This window comes from Miniopterus schreibersii (genome assembly GCF_964146895.1).
Source record: "Miniopterus schreibersii genome assembly, chromosome: 2".
Lineage (NCBI taxonomy): Eukaryota > Metazoa > Chordata > Mammalia > Chiroptera > Miniopteridae > Miniopterus > Miniopterus schreibersii.
In genome coordinates, this window is record NC_138102.1 from 96,549,695 (window position 1) to 96,567,681 (window position 17,987).

The following is a 17,987-nucleotide window of genomic DNA, read 5'->3' on the forward strand; positions in this document are numbered from 1 at the left end:
CTTTATGCATAGGTTTATTGCACTCTCCTGTGAAAAAAAACTGTTTGCAGAATGATTCTGAAGAACCAACTTTGTCTTTAACTAGCACTTTTAGGAGAATTCTGAGAAAATGTTCTAATCATGAAAGCAGTTCTCCTAATAATAAAATAATATTTCAGGATCCTGATTATAAAGAAACAAAAATTAATAAAGAAAAACTGCAGTCACTTATAACCACAGAAACTGATGATCTGTCATGCTTGCAGGAAAAATATTGTGAAGAAGATCCAGAACACCAAAGAGTTTTAGATATAAAAGAAAAGGTCTTGTCTGCAGTATATCACCCTGCAATGCCACATTCAGAAATGGAATGTAATGGTATTCACTTTCAATCCCAGGAAAGTGTTTTATATGACCTCAATAATACCAGCATTTTAACTCCTAGCTCTAAGGATCCTCCATCAAACCCAGTATTGATTTCTAGAGGAAAAGAATCATATAAAATGTCAGAGAAAGTAAAATGTAAGAATTGTGAAGCTGGTTTTGGTGTAACCAAAAATATTCCCATGGAAAAGAATCAAGAAATATTTGTTTCAAATGAAAATTCTAAAAAAATGGAGATGTTGTCACCTGAAACATACATAAGAGTAGCATCACCTTCTATTAAGATACAATTCAATCAAACTACAAATCTCACAGTAACCCAAAAAGATCAAGAAAAGACCACTTCAATTTCAAAAATAACTATCAATTCAAACTCTGAAGAACTTTTCCAAGAAAATGAGAATGATTTTGTCTTTGAAATAACTGATGAATGGAATATTCCTTTTTTAGAAAATAATGAGAAACTTCAAGAGGCAGACCTCAGTTGTGTCAGAGAACCTATTCTTCAGAAGTCTACCATGGTAGTAGATACAGGAACTGATGACAAACAAGCAGCCAAAGTTTCAGTTACAAAAGATTTTGATTCATCAAATGTAGTCCATGATCTTACAGAGAAGAACAGAAAGAATGTAATGCAGCCAATGACTCTAGGTGAAGATTCAAAGTCAGACATACCCTTGGACATAGATGAGAAATCAAACCAAAACTATGATTATATGGACATGTGGGCAGAACTCTCAGATCCCGTTTCAAATCACAATTTTGAACATGGCTTCAGAACAGCTTCTAATAAAGAGATAAAACTCTCTGAACACACCGTTAAGAAAAGTAAAGTGTTCTTCAAAGATATTGAAAAACATTTTTCTACTAGCTTAGCATGTGTTGAAATTATAAATACCTCACTGTTAGAAAATCAAAAGAAACTAAGCAAACTTCACACACTTGATTCACAGTCAACTGATATTGTACCTGGGTGTGCGCAGAGTAGTGCACATGCTTCTGACAGTGAAAATAGTCACACAACTCCTCCAACTTTGCCTTTGAAACTAGATTTTAACTCAAACCATAACTTAACACCTAGCCAAAAGGCAGAAATCACAGAACTTTCTACTATATTGGAAGAATCAGGAAGTCAGTTTGAATTTACGCAGTTTAGAAAACCAAGCCACAAGATGCAGAATAATCCACTTGAAATGCCTGAAAACCAGGTGACTGTTTTGCATACCATTTCTGAGGAATGGAAAGATGTTGATCCTCCTTTCACAACTAATCCCCCAGCTATCGGTCAGGTTGATAGCAGCAAGAAGTTTGAAGGTAAGCAAAAGTTTGCTTCCCCTTTGAAAACCAACTATAACAAAAGTGCTTCTGGGTATTTAACAGATAAAAATGAAGTGGAGTTTAGAGGCTTTTACTCTGCAAATGGCACAAAACTGAATGTTTCCAGTGAAGCACTGCAAAAAGCTGTGCGGCTGTTCAGTGACATTGAGAATATTAGTGAGGAAACTTTTGCAGAAGTGGGCCCAAGAAGTTTCTCTTCAAGTAAATGTAATGATTCTGTTGTTTCAGTGTTTAAGGTGGAAAATTATAGCAATGATAAAAATTTTAATGAAAATAATAAATGCCAACTAATACAACAAAATAATATTGAGATGACTGCTGGCATCTTCGTTGAAGAAAATACTGAAGATCAAAAGAAAAACACAGAAAATGATAAATACATTGGTGCTAGTAGAAATATTTGTGACTTAGGAGAATCTGATGGCAATGATTCAAGTGAAAATGATACAGTTTTAGTTCATAAAGATGAAAATGGTTTGCCATGTATTTTTGATCAGCACAACATACATGTAAAATCATCTGACCAGTTTGTGAAGGGGGGAAACACTCAAGTCAAAGAAGGTGTGTCAGATTTAACTTGCTTGGAAGTTGTGAAAGCTGAAGAAATATGTCATGTTCATACATCAAATAAACAGTTAACTGCTAATAAGATGGGACAAAACACAAAAGATTTTGACGTTTTTGATGTATCCTTTCAGACTGCAAGTGGGAAAAATATCAGAGTCTCCAAAGATTCATTAAATAAAGCTGTAAATTTCTTTGATCAGAAATGTGCAGAAGAATTTAATAACTTTTCAGATACCTTGAATTCTGAGTTACTTTCTGGAATAAATGTCAACAGAATAGATATTTCAAGTTATGAGGACACAGATATGGTTAAAGACAAAACATTGAAAGAAAGTGACTCATTTGGTGTTGAAAATCAATTATTAACTCTTCAACCACGACCAGAATATGAAATCAAAAAAATCAAAGAACCTACCATGTTGGGTTTTCATACAGCTAGTGGGAAAAAGGTAAAAATTGCAAAGGAATATCTGGACAAAGTGAAAAATCTTTTTGATGAAAAAAAGCAAGATAAAAATAGTGAAACCACTAATTATAGCCATCGAAAGTCAAAGATGCTAAAGGACAGAGAAGAATGTAAAGAAGGGCTTGAATTAGGATGTGAGACTGTTGAAATAACACCTGCCCCAAAGTATGAAGAAATGCACAGTTCTCTAAAGGAGAAAAAACTTGCTTCTAATGAGTTTGCCACGCCACCTAGGCTCTTAAGTGATCATTTATACAGACAAACTGAAATTTTCAAAATATCAGATAGTATCACTCTGAAAATTCAAAACATAGAAACAGCACAAAGTCCTACAACTTGTTGCATAAATCAGTCCACTTGTTCAGCCATTAAAAATTCTGCTGTAGCATTTTTCACAGGACATGGTAGAAAACTTTCGGTGAGTCAGGCTTCACTACTTGAAGGAGAATTGGATGATCAGCCAGAAAAAATAAATGCTGCCAATGTTATATGTTTAAAAGACTATCCTGAGAATTATGTAGAAAATCCTTCATGTGGAAATCACTCAAACAGTATCATAACTGAAAATGACAAAAATCTTACCTCTGAAGAACAAGATTCAACTTATTTAAGTAACAGTTGCATGTCTAATAGCTATTCAGATCACCCTGATTTTTGTCATACCAATGACGTATATAATAAATCAGAATCTCTCTCAAAAAATAAAATGGAGAAATCTGGTATTGAGCCAATAGTCAAGAATGTCAAAGACAGAAAAAACACTAGTTTTCCTGAAGTAATAGCCACCATAAGAGAAGCAGACACATACCAGGAAACTGTAAATGAAGGTGTTTGTGTCCAGAAATTTGTGACTAACTCTTCACCATACAAAAATAAAAGCACAGATATTGAAGTGGCCGTATCTGATTCAAATAATTTTGAGATACGGTCTCCTGCATTCAGTATAGTAAGTGGTCAAATGGCCTTTGTTTCACATGGAATGAAGGAGAGAGAGATATTTGCAGACAACTGCAATAAGGTCATTAGGATAAACACTGAGAGTAAATCAGGCACTGGCCACACAAAAACTGTGGCAGGTTATCGTGAGGTGGTGGGTGATTCGGAGGATTTCATTTTTCCTAACTCTGTGGATAGTGAAGAGCATAGCATGCTTTCATGTAAGGCTTTTGCTGACATTCAGGGTGAAAAAATTCTACAGCATAGCCAAAGTATATCTAGATCAGGGACAGTTTCTGAAATGTTATCTTGTCAGAGTAATTTGAAAGCTTCTGATACATGTAGATTTAATATGGTCTCTAATGCTTGTGGGATTTTTAGCATGGCAAGTGGGAAATGTGTACAAGTGTCAGATGCTGCCTTACAGAAGACCAGACGGGTCTTTTCTAAGCTGGAAGAGAGTCCTGAGCAGCTCTTTTCCAAAGTAGCCTTTGACCCTAATGAAGAATATTCAGACAAGGTCACAAGAGAAAAAAATACTATGATACATAACCCCCAAAATTTACCATCACCTGCTTTCTCTGGATTTAGTACAGCAAGTGGAAAACAGGTTCCTGTTTCAGAGAGTGCCTTAAACAAAGTTAAGGGGATGTTAGAGGACTTTGATTCACTCAGAACAGAATGTGGTCTTCAGCATTTACCTACATCTGGACAAGATGTGTCAAAACTGTCTCCTCTCTCCTGTATCGATAAGAGAACCCCAGAACACTCTGCAAACTGTAAAATGGAAAAAGCATGCAATAAAGAATTTAAATTATCACATAACTGTAACTCTAATAGTGATTCTTCAGAAAATACTCACTCTCTTGAAACTTCTCCATGTCTTTCTCAGTTTAAGCAGTACCAACAACCAGTGGTATTAGGAAGCAAATTATCGCTTGTTGAAAACAGCCATCTTTTAGGAAAAGAACAAGCTTTACCTAAAAATATAAAAATGGAAAATGTGAAACCTGAAACTTTTCCTAATCTTCCCATGACAACTAGTAAAGAAATTTGTTCCAAAGATCCAGAAAACTGTTTTGAAACAGAAGCAGTAGAAATTGCCAAAGCTTTTATGGAAGATGGTGATCTGACAGATTCTGAACTGCTAAGTCATCCCGAACACTTTCTTCTTACCTGCCAAAATGAGGAAACGGCTTTGTTAAATTCAAGAATTGGAAAAAGAAGAGGAGATGCACTTGTCTTGATTGGTAAGTGTCTGTTTTTTCCTTTTGGTTTGCCAATCACTTTTAACCCTTTGCGGTCGTATTAAATTTGGACATGGGTGTCGTACTGGTTGGAATTAATTTCCATTGAAAGAGCAGTGATACATAACATGCAAGATTATGAAGGATAAACAAGATTTATTCTTTTTTGAACATTAGATGTATGTTTAGACAATAATGTGTTTCAATAACATGTTTTTATGTAAAAATTATGTTTTATATTTCTCCATTGTGTGGTATCTTTGAAAGCAGTCTCCAATATGCAGTCCTGGTTTTCGACTACATGTATCGCAAAAATAATTAGTTTGGCATCTTCCGCCCCTAATCTTTCTGTTCGAACATACAGAGCAATCTTTACTTTTCACACCTTCACAGTGCCGCAATATATGCAGTTTCCCATTAAGCCTTTCATCTTTATCTGAGGCCGATGGTCTTCCTGGTTTTGAAGATGCTCCTTCATGAAAATCACCTACAAGTTGTTCGACCAATTTTCGAACAAACATAAAATGTGACATAGGCGTCCTGTTTTCTTTTCTAGCTGACATCTTATATAAGATGTAGCTATTTATTGCACAGATCTCTAATCCCCAGAAAAAAATCTTTCTCCACCATTTGCAAGATTTTCTCATAAAACAGTATGAACTTGCTAATTGGTCAGCTTTGTCGACGCCTCCCATATTCATATGGTAATTTATAATAACATTCGGTTTGCTAATGTTGATGGTGCCACCTTGTTTCACCCTTCTTTCTATAGTTGTCATGCCCGAGGTATCATAACTGCTTAGTATGGTGACTATTCTCTTATCTTTCCATGCTAATAATAAAATATCACCTGATCGAATTTTTGATTGTGGCTGATCTCGGTGCATAACGTCTCTCCAAGTAGTAAATTCGTTTATATTACTGTTCTCATTTTTATCATTTTCTTCTGCTTCACTGTCGCTGGATATTACTAATTGCCTTAGTCGTCGCTTCACTGGAATTACGTCACTACTAGTAGAATCACTACAAACATTATCACTTTCTATGTCAGAGTCAGTATTCAAGGTGCCAAAATAAAACTCTTCATCTTTACTTTCAGATTTGCAGTACACTTCTTTCGGTAACTTTCTTTTTGCCATTTTGGAGTATTATTTTGAAATATCTTAACAAGCGAGAATGCCTAATTACAGTTAAACGTAATTTGTAAAGCTTTATTTGAAATTCTGTGAAGTATCTCCAAAGCTTGTCGATTTCTTCACTCTCAAAAGGCGACTGACTCACCACAATGTTTTGTATGGCGAGTGTGGAATGACCGCGTTTGTTTATATTGAGTTTCGATATCTCCGATTTGTCGGGGCAATGTTTTGGTTCTTGACAAGGTCGCTTAGACACTTAAGAGCTTTCAGAGAAATTATGAACTGATACATGAATGAATAGAGTTAAGATTCGTACGGTTCCTTGCTGTGGTGGCTGAGAGCAGACATACGACGGGAACGGTAAAAAAGCTTTGGTGGCTGAGAGTAGACAAACGACCGCAAAGGGTTAAAATTAAGTCCTTAGTAATCCTGATGTGCTAGTTTATAGCAATTAGGGTATTATACACTACGCATGTTTTTCCAGTCTTTTATGTGTTGGGGGAAATGTGACTTCACTCTTGATATCTCTGAGTCTGTGTACCAAGGAATTATGTTTTGAGGTTCTTAATATATTTTTAGAGATTATTAATATAGTTATAATTGAGAAATTACTGTTAAAATTTCACTTTCTCTAGAAAAGTTGAAACTCTTTATCTTCATGTTATAATGGCCTGTGTAATATAACTTATTAACTGTTTTCATATGTATAAATAGAGATAGCAGAGGTTCAGACTCTGGCTATTATTAAAAGATTGGTTTGCAGGCCCACTCCCCTGAGTCTGTCATAGTGCCCCATGCTAGAGCAAATTGGCCTCAAACCATTGCCTAGCCTTTGCCCATTAGGGTGCAGGCATTGAAGTAGGTTGCACAGTGGGGGGAAGAAAATTGGTTTCTTGTTAAAGGTATTGGCTTGCTTTTTTTTTTTTTTAATCTAGGAAGTGTTCCCAAATCAGTTCGCAGATAGTATTTTGGCCATTTGTACTATATTCTAATTTCTCTTTAAATATATATCTAACAACTTCGTTTAACTACTAGAATAATTAGATGTGATTTTTTTTCCTATTAGTATCTCTGACTAGGAATAATATTAATTAATTGAATCTCTTGATCATTTTAAGTGGTTGATCTTTAATAACTAGCTCCTTTTAAAAAAACAAAACTACAGACTCAGAATATTTAGCACAAGTCTTCTTCATACAGAGAACGACACTGAAGCCAGTCAGTTCATTCTTCCCCTTGGTGCCTTTTGACCCTAAGTTATCCTGGTGGATACAGATTTACTTTATCAAGTGTTACCCAGGCCTCCTTCTATACCAAGTTTATGTTTTGGACAGAGTGTCAAGTTTATAATACTTACCTTGAACTATTGCTCTTGTCTAGTGCAAAATGCTGAGATGCAGATGCTTAAAGACACTCATAATTCTTTAATGGAAAATTATGGCTTTATTTATAGGAACCCATTTTGTTCATGTGTATACTTCTGCTCAGGAAAAAACAACAACTTTTAATAAGTGTTCTCAGCAGCATCACTGTTTAATTTCTCTCACCTCTGTTATATATTTATATGTAAATTAATACAGCTTAATCAGCTTCTGGTTACTTGACTAATACAGATCCCTACTGAACAATTAAATCACATTATAATCTAACACTTGGTAAAGCCTTGCATGGATATTTTTACTTATTAAATGCTACAAATTCATTCCCTTTAATAAAGCATCAGAAAGCAAAGTAAATGTTATCACATATCAGTATGACATGGAAATGCATATCTAGAATCATGGTTTAATTTTACTCTCAGCCTTTGTAAAATTTTTAAATAAGTATTACTTCTAATATTTTAATGTAATTTTGGTAATTTAAAAAATCTTTTCTCCTACTCACCGACTCTAATTCAGTGACCTATATGATAAATTCCTCTTGAATTTAATGCAGAAAAAAAGTTTATTTGAAGAAATTTTATTTGTCCTTATTGCCAGTAAACCTAGCAGCACATTCAGTGCTAGTTTATTAAAAAGTAGCTCATCTGTGGTATTTGGTAATGTCTGTTTATCCCTAGACCCAATTAAGTAGTGGTATTTTAAATGGTCAAAGTAATAGAAATTAAACTGATATTGAAAAATGAATATTCTCCTTCAAAATAGAATGGTCGCTATTTAAATTATAATTGTATTTTTTGCTCAACATATTGTTAGAATCAGTACCTTCATTTTAAAAAATGGACTGTAGGCTTTTTTATTATTTGATTTTAAAAACCTGTATGGAAATTTTTTTTAGGAGAGCCCCCAATCAAAAGAAACTTGTTAAATGAATTTGACAGGATAATAGAAAATCAAGAAAAATCCTTAAAGGCTTCGAAAATCACTCCAGATGGTAAAATTTGCTTTTTATTCATATTTCCCCTCTCTATAGGTACTATTCATAATATTCTTATAGTTATTTTTTCAGCTCTTTTGCTTGTATAGATAATTGGATAAGACCTTACAATTTTTATCTTGCCTTATTTATTTGAGCTTTTCCGTCATAATACCTGGTATGAAGCAGAGGTTCTCCATAATTGGGAAATGTGCAATGATTATAAAGAATGACTTTCTAAATAAAAAATGCTATAAAAATTTTGTAAGAATTTAGTCTAAAAGTGTAAAGCTTAGATTCTGGAATTTGGTCAAGCTTTTGGCCCTCACCATTCCACCAAAATCACTTTCCCAAGTTATATTGTGGTCTCTGTTGGCAAATCTAGCAGGCACTGTGTCTTCATTTGACTCCATCTTTCAGCCGTATTCAACATAGCTGATCACTTGTGCGACCACCACTCTCTTGGTTCTCTTCTTACATGGCCACTCCTTCTCAGTAGTTTTTGTTGGTTCTTCCCTATTCTTTCCTTACTCTTAACAGGCACGCCCCAGGATTCTATCCTTAGATCTCTTCTCTGCCTAAACTTCAGTGACTACAAAAATTATATCTGCAATCTTTAGCTTGTCCTGTAACTGCAGACTTATTTATTCATTTGCCGATTTGTCACTTTTCTACTCGTATTGCTAATAGGCATCTCAGTTTATGTGACCAGTGTTGAACCCCTGATTCCATCCCTGCCCCAGACCTGCTCTTTCTCTGTCTTTCCTTTCTTACTGCCATTCTGCCAGCTGATCACATCAAAGCCTTGATATCATCCTTTACCCGTTTCCTCATACTTCACACTGAACCCATTAACAAGTCCTATAGCTTCTGCCTTCAAAATATAACAAGAATCTGATCATTTCTTCTCACCTCTACCCCTACAACATTTATCCAAGCCACTGTCATGGCTTCTAACCCATCTCTCTGTTTTTGCGATTTCCCTTCCTCCAGGCTATTTGCAACACAATAGCCAGAGGTCAGATCCTATCACTTGACTGCTTAAAACTCTTCGTTGCTTCCTGTCTCATTTAGACTGAAGTTTGAAGTTCTTACCATGAAATGCTTGAAAACATATATAACTATTGCTCACTATATACTTGGTTCCTGGTTTGGAAAGGAAGAACTGAGATAGTGAGGGAGAAATGTGGAGTCTTAGTTCTGAAACACCTGGGATAAATCCCACAAGAGGCAGGAATACTTTGGAATATTCTAACGCATGCCTTATTTAATGATTGAGATGTGAAAGTTATCTTAAAAACAGACTATTTTGAATGTCGAGAAAACTGTATTATTTCTGTTGTTCTTTTCTTTCTCCTAACTTAATGGTTCTCAAACTTTAGTCTGCACAAGAATTCTGAACAGAGTTGAAAACAAAAACCATGGTTACTATTCTTTATGAGAAGTATAAATCATTTCTAGGATAATTTTCACCATACTGAATTATTACATGATAAATTGTCTTTAGAACCTGCATGAGATGTGACTTCTTTCTATTCTCTAGGTATTAAAAGAATGGTGTTAGATAGTATGCATGTAGAAAAATCTTGTCCTCCTAAAACCATTGGTTTTGCAGAGTCCTATGAGAAGTAAATGGAAGAACATGTATGTAATTCTAACAGTGATCCTATTGCATAAAATAGGATCATAACCTTTTTTGGGATTATCCTAAGCCAGTATATATTCAGTATTTATTTGATCACATCTTATTTTTTATTTTTTTAAATGATTTTTTTCTCAGCATGATCATTCACAATTTTCCAGTAAATGATTCTTTTCCTTCTAATTTTTTATTATGAACATTTTTATACACAAAAAAGTTGAGAGTATACCTATTTAGCTACCACCTATATTCAACACTATTACTATTTTGCTGTTTGTTTTATCTAATTACATATAATATGCGGACATAATAGTAATAGATCTATGGGGATATGTTTTTGCTAAAACATTTGAGTGTTAGTTTCATAATAGTATAACCACAGAGCCATTATCACCAAAGGAAGTTGCCTAATATCTGATATAATCTAATCTACAGTAGTCTTCTTACCTTTTTTATAGTTATTTTATTTTTTATGACAGTAGCACTTTTTTTAAAAAAAATATCTTTTTATTGATTTCAGAGAGAGGAAAGGAGAGGGAGAGAGAGATAGAAACATCAATGATGAGAGAGTCATTGATCGGCTGCCTCCTGCACGCCCCCGACTAGGGATTGAACCTGCAACCCAGGCATGTGCCCTGACTGGGAATTTAACCACTATCACCTGGACTCTAGGTCAATGCTAAACTGCTGAGCCACACCCAGCCAGGCGACAGTAGCACTTTTAAATGACCATGCCAGTTGTTTTATAGACTGTCCCACATTCTGGATTTGTTATTTTCCTTGTAGTATCATTTAACTTTTTGTTCTATTCCCTGTTTGGATCAAAGACTTAATTAGGATTAGGTTATGCATTTTTGGCAAGAATGCCTCATAGAAGTTCAGTGTACACGTTTGCATCGGGGGAACACTGTGTCAGATGATTTGATCACTTGGTTAAGATGCTAACCACCAGATCACTTCATTAAAAAGGTGTATTTTCCCATTTGCAATTAGCAAGTAATCTGTGGAATGATCCTTTGGTACTATGAGAATATCCATTTTGCCAAACAGTCAGTCTTGCACTCACAATTTTAACATCCATTGATAATATTTACTTGAATCAATTATTTAATTAAAGGTTGGAAAATAGTGTTTTTTAAATTATGTTATTCCTTATACATTTAGTAGCTGGGATTCTTCAGCAAGGAAGAACTTTCCTTTAACAACTGGGGATGAACTATAGTTCTTCCTAAAAAGGCTGGGTAAAAGCTTAATTCTTTTCCTAATTAACCATGTTTTCAGAGTAAGAAGTAGTTGGCATAATAATCACTGCTAATGGTAGAAAGTGAATTTTTTTCTCTGTTGAATAAAATTGATTTCTTAGATTTTTATTTATAATGCATGTATAAAGTTTAAAAGTAAAATATATATAATGTACATTTTCACAAAAAGAAAACATTCTTTTGATAAAGTATCTCACAAGGGTTTGTTTATGTATTTTTTTAACATTCCTTGATTAACCTTTGAGCACTTTTGTGCTTTTTATTATCATAAAAGGATTTCCTAGGGTGTCCTTGTAATTCCCTACCCTACTCCTAGAATCACCATTTCTCCAGTGATCCTTTCTTGGTCCCTAATAACAGTATCATAGTTAGTTATCCTGCAGCAGTGGTTCTCAAACTTTTTGGTCTGAAGGCCTTTTAATACTCTTAAAAATTACTGAGGATCCCAAAGAACATCTGTGTATGTGGATTACATTTATTTGTATTTACCATATTAGAAATTAAAACTGAAAAATTTTAATATTTGTACCATTGTGTATTGATCATTTTGAAAATATTAGTTCACTTAGTTATGCAGCTCTTCCAAATATTGGCATATTTTTTATACAATATTAAACAATTTTTTTTTTGTCACCACTGATCTAATGTGAAAAGTTTTAAGTATTTGGAAGCTGTTAGGCTAACAGAGCCAGATAAAAGCTTTCCAAAATTCTAATTTTTGTTTAGAAGCTTACATTTTACCACTGGCAGCAAATACTGCCACTTGTTTTCCTTGTGGTGACAAACTCATTCATTTCAGAAAATATCTGCTAAATATCCAAGCCTAAATAACTAGTTTTTTGGTTATTCTTTTAAGTAACAATGGAACTGTGTGAAAAAGTCACATAAATTTGTTTCCTTGAGATAGTCTTCGCACTGAAGTCTACAATGTGACACACCAACAGTGCAAATGTCAACACAGTGAAAAAGACATATATGGCTTATTATTATTATTATTATTATTATTATTATTATTATTATTATTATTAAGATAGCTTTGACAGCTTGGATTCCCTAATAGAGTTGTGGGTACTGCTCCCCCAGGGATCACCCTTTGAAATCCACTGTCTTACAGTATATACATAATAGTTTCAAATTTTATATACACACACAGACACACTCATTACCCTTCTTTCTTATTCACAGGGTATCAGTATATTATACACTAATTTATGCCTTCTTTATTGGTGTTGTTTACTTTAGAACATATCTGGACATCACTCCTGATGAGTATGTAGAGATCTTCCTCATTCTTTTATAATTGCGTAGTACTTGATCACATGGCTCTATCAATGTATTCTAGTTTTTTCGACTACTCCCCTTCCTGTGGATTAGTTAGAGGTATAAGAAGTACAAGTCACATACTGAGAATAAATAATATTTAAAGTTTAGTTTCTAAACCCTTATAACACTAAATCTTAAATTTAACATTTGCATTGACAATAAGCTAACACCTTTGAGTTATGATTAACATCGGCTGACTAAATTTATACTGATTTATATGTTTGTACTGTGAGTTATCTGGAATATAGTCATCAATGTATGAATCAAATATTTCTTTTGATAGTTGTTTACTGAGCATCCATTATATGCACTGAAAATGTTGAAGTCTATAATTATATCCAATTTTATGTGTAAATATTTATAATAATGTATAATAAATAGACATAGGAAATAAAATCTCCTATTAGACTTTCATCAGTACCTAATATAAAGTGCATTTTCACTGAAACAATGTAAAATAATATTTTTCTAGGTACAATAAAAGATAGAAGATTGTTTATGCATCACATTTCTTTAGAGCCAGTTACCTGTGGACCCTTTTGGTAAGACACATTTATATTTTTTAAAATTCTAATACAGTGTAGGAAAAGTATGGGTTATTTTACATAAATATTTCTAAAAATAATGGCACTAACATGCATATAGAAGTTAATCCCTCACTTTTGAAGGCCTGTATCAGGGTTTAATCATTGTGTACTTGGATCATACTTTATAGTGCTGTCCATATACCAGCTCATTTTTTAGAGTCATAACTTTATAAAGTAGTCAAACAAGATTTTATTCCCATTTTATGGATGAGGTACTGAGGTTGGAGGGGGGTAAAGAAATTACTCAAAGTTTCTTATCAAAAAGATGGAATATATGGAAAATATTTTATCTCTCCTCTTAAAACCCTACTAAAATTACTAAGATTTTTTTTCATGTATAAATACACAAAGACAATGATAAGAAGAAACAACAAAATTTTGGAAGCCAAAAAGCATGAAAGACTTAGAAAGCCATAGAATGCCAAAACCTGACATCAGAGTCAGCAGAGAAGCTACTCACTCAATTCAATTTCCCCTAAAGAACATGAGAGAGACTCAGGTTGGCAGCAGCATGTACTTCTGAAGGTGAAGTAGAAAATAGGAAAATTCATTGAAAATCTGTTTAAGAAACATTTGTAGCCCTTCCCCCATTGCAGATAGGCAGTTATCCCTTTTCCAGAAGGTTATTCTTAGGAAAAGAAGAATTGAGGGATTCTGAATTGGAGATGGGGTGGGGGAAGGGTGCTGAACAACAGAGATTAAGCAAAAATCTATATATCAAGTAGTGATACTCCCTAGCCTCCTTCCAATACTTGGTTTCCATTGCTGGCAGCCAGGCCTCCAGTTAGAAGGCTGAAAGATTTTTTTCTGGGACATATGACCAGCTCAGTAGGAAAAACTAAAAATACTGACAGTTGTGGGTACTCACGTGAAACAGTGTAGCCAGATCACCAGACAATGAAGTCAACAATGGACAAGCCCAGCAGCACACAGCTTCCAGTGGGCTTTTCAGTGCCTCACTCTGAAATAAGAACAGCTAATCAAGGAACACCTGTCATTGGAACAGCACCTCTATGAAAGAGTGTCCAAAGCACAAAAATAAACAAAGCAAAAGAAAAAAGAGAAAAAGGACTTAGAGAGTATAGACTGTGTAAGGAGAAGAAAACTTTAAAAAAACTTACTACTATCCTCAGGAAAGAGAACATAATTGCACGCTTAAAATGTATACAAAAGAGCCCTTAGAAACTAAAAATATGATAGCACAAATAAGTTAATTCAGTAGAGTAATAGATCAAAGTTATGAATACTCCCAGAATGTAGAACAAAAAGAGAAAGAGATGAAAAAAGGATTGAAAATATAATCAGAAAAGTCTGAAAATTTGGAGTTTGAGAATGAAGGAATAAGAAAAGTAGAGAGAGAAATATCAAAAAATTTATCAGTACTGAAGGACAGGAGTTTCCTTGACTTAAAAGGTCCTCAATACAATAATGATAACATAGTTCAGCAGTGATAAGCAGTATTCTCTTTCACTCCTATCTGATGTATTTGGAAATAAATAAATAAATAAATAGGTCCTCAGAGTGAGCACATGAATAAAATGACCCACAATAAAGGGCATCATTGTGAAATTTTAGAACACGGGGGGCAAAGAGGAACCTTAAATTTTTCACAGGAGAAAAAAATTAGGTTTCAAAGTTTCAAGAGTTATATGGGCCCTTGCTGGTTTGGCTCAGTGGATAGATTGTCAGCCCACAGACTGAGGGGTCTCGGGTTCAATTCTGGTCAAAGGCATTTACATGCAGGAGGCAACCAATCAATGTCTCTCTCTCCCTCTCCCTTCCCTCTCTGAAAAGCAATGGAAAAGTATCCTTGGGTGAGGATTAAATACATACATACATACACAAATAAATAAAAAGTCATGTGGTATAAGTCCACTCATCATTAATAATGGAAGCTAGAAGATGATAGATTCTATAATGTATAATACAGAGCAATGCCTTTAAAATTTCAAGAGAAAATGATTTCAACTCTAGAACTTGTCACTTACCAAAATATCAAATAAGTGTGAGCATAGACTTTTTCAGATGCCAGTTACCAGAAGGTTTATCTCCATAGCATTTACTACCATGTGACATATTTGTCTGTTTCCCTCCACTAGAATATAAACTCTGTGATTTTCTTTTGTTCCTCACTCTATTCCCCCAGCCAGAACAGTTCCTGGCAAATAGTAGGACCTCATTAAAAATTTGATGGATAACTAAATTAGTTCTGGGGTAACTTCAAGCTCCAGGGGTTTAGGGTTGGGTAAAAGGAATATGGGGTTTTCAGCAAGATACAAATGTTAGGAAGAATGCGTATGCTAGGGAAGATAATAAATTTAGTTTTGGGCATGTTGAGTTTGAGATGAGTGTAGAGCATCAGAGTTGGGCTGTCTGGTGCTTTATGCAGTTCAAAGTGTAGAAATAATACCTAGAGGAAAGTCAGGCATGAGATACAGGTTAATATTTTTATTGTTAGGTAGATGATAATTTAAGCAATGGCTATGACTCACCTTGCCCAGGAAAGTGTCTAGGAAAGAAATCCAACTTCGGAGACAGGAATATTTTTAAGAGTCAGAAGAAAAAACAGCAAAAAAAAGAAGAGAAACAAAAGGACAAGGGTAGTGTAGATATTAGTGATGAGAATTTTAAGAAGTAAAAAATCAACTGTGACAGCTGCCAGAAGTCTAGTAGATGAGTGTACACATGAAGCAATATTTTTTGACATTTGGGAGGTTATTAATAACTTTATTGAGAATAATTTTTATAGAATATTGGGAGAAATGAGAATTCAATGAATAGAAATTGAGGAAGTGAAAATAGCTAGTTTAGATTACCTATTTAGGAAGGTTGGCCGTGAGGGGTAGGTAACAATGAGTATGAACTTGAAGGGGAGACAAGGCTGAGGAAAAAGTGTTTCAAGAGTGGGCAAGGCTTTCTGGCTAAATGAAAGGAGCATTAAAAAGAAGTACCAACAGGTGGTAGAAAGTGAAAGGAAGGAGGTGGAATAATAACTAAAAGAATGGGGCTCCTGAAAAGACAGAATTATTAGTTGGGGTCAGGAGTACAGGTGAAGGCGAATGAGAAGATGAATAGCTCGCTCTTTGGTTAAAGGGATGAGTAAGGAGATAGGCCTGGACGAGATAGACACAAGGATCTGTGTTTGACAGACTCTTCTATTATGGGAAGTAGGTGGCAAAGTCAAAGGCTGGGGCCCATATGTGAGAAGTTGTGATGGACTTGAAAAGTGGTATTGTTTTGGACGGTAACCATGATGAAATGCAAAACAATAGAATAGTATCACCAGGCAGCAGTGAGGGTCTCCCCAAAAATGCATATTCCATAATTTGTATATGTGTGTGTATGTGTACATTTACTGGTAACTAATCAAACAAATGTTTTCTCCCCATTGTAGCACAACTAAAGAAAGGCAAGAAATACAGACTCCAAATTTTACTGAACCTGGTCAAGAATTTCTGTCCAAATCTCATTTTTATGAACAGCTGACTTTGGAAAACTCTTCAAGCAGTTTATCAGTTTCAGGACAGCCATTTTATAAGGTTCCAGCCACAAGAAATAAAAAAAGGAGAAACTCGATTACTACAGGCAAACAAATAAAAGTTTTTGTTCCACCTTTTAAAAATAAATCATATTTTCACAGACGTGATCAGTGTCTTGGCAACAGTACTAATTTGGAAGAAAACAAGCAAAACCAAAAAAATATAGGTGAACATGGCTCTAGTGGTAGTAAAAATAATATTGATGACAGTGAAATTCATCAGTGTAACAAAGATAACTCCAATCAAGTAGCAACTATAATCTCCACAAAGAGTGAAGAAGAATCTTTAGGTATTGTGTGAAAGTTTGTGTTGACATAATTTTGCCTTTTAGTTAGATACATCTCAAATTAAATAATGCCTTGAGGATTTCCCCCCATTTGTGATGATTAATAATTTCAAAACCTTCTTCAATGCTTTAGATTTTTCCAAGTCCAAAGATTAGGTTTAAATTATTCTAATATTGTCTTTTAAAGGTAACTACTAGTGGACTTTCTTGTTTAAAAACAGTAATTAGACACATAATCTAGGACTGGTATTACTGGAATATATTTTTTATCAGGCTACTAATTTTCTTCCAAATCTGAAATAAAAATAATAGATCTATTTCTGTTCTTTAGGAGTTGAAACTTTTTTCATGCCTGAAAATTTCAAATTAGAGCTAATTGATATGTATAATTTTATAAAGCAAGGGTTGTGCTTTTTAAATTTTATACTCATTATTTTTTGCTAATTATTTCTTAATAGATTTAATTGCAAATCTTCAGAATGCCAGAGATATACAGGATATGCGAATAAAAATGAAACACAGGCAACGTATTTTTCCACAGCCAGGAAGTCTGTATCTTGCAAAAACATCCACTGTGCCTAGAATCTCTCTGAAAGTAGCAGTAGAAGGCCAAGTTCCCTCTGCATGTTCCCATAAACAGGTACGCTTTTGTTGACAATGCTAATATCTTTTATAGCAATTTGTAATTTTATTCTATTAACTGGTATCTCCAAATTGTCCTATTTAAAGAAAGAACCAGTTGAGGCAGGAATGAACGGATGAGTGAAATCATCTTGTTCCTCATCCACCTACAGGGGCAGCCTACCTTCTCCTCCTCTGCTGCCTTATCCTACAAAGTGATCTGTGTTTCAGAATTAGTATTTCTCTTCCCCTTTCAAAACATATTTTTGCCCTGGCCAGTGTGGTTCAGTTGATTGGGTGTCATTCAGTGCACAAAAAG

General features: G+C 34.4%; 1 protein-coding gene across 1 annotated transcript in view; it reads left to right on the forward strand.

Moving 5' to 3' along the window:
- Positions 1-17,987, forward strand: part of BRCA2 (BRCA2 DNA repair associated) — an 81,030-nt gene that overhangs the window by 13,774 nt on the left and 49,269 nt on the right. The window contains exons 11-15 of the mRNA XM_081129392.1: positions 13-4,920; positions 8,331-8,426; positions 13,108-13,177; positions 16,617-17,050; positions 17,506-17,687. Of these exons, the coding sequence (XP_080985518.1) occupies positions 13-4,920; positions 8,331-8,426; positions 13,108-13,177; positions 16,617-17,050; positions 17,506-17,687 (5,690 nt within the window). The remainder of the gene's footprint in view (positions 1-12; positions 4,921-8,330; positions 8,427-13,107; positions 13,178-16,616; positions 17,051-17,505; positions 17,688-17,987) is intronic.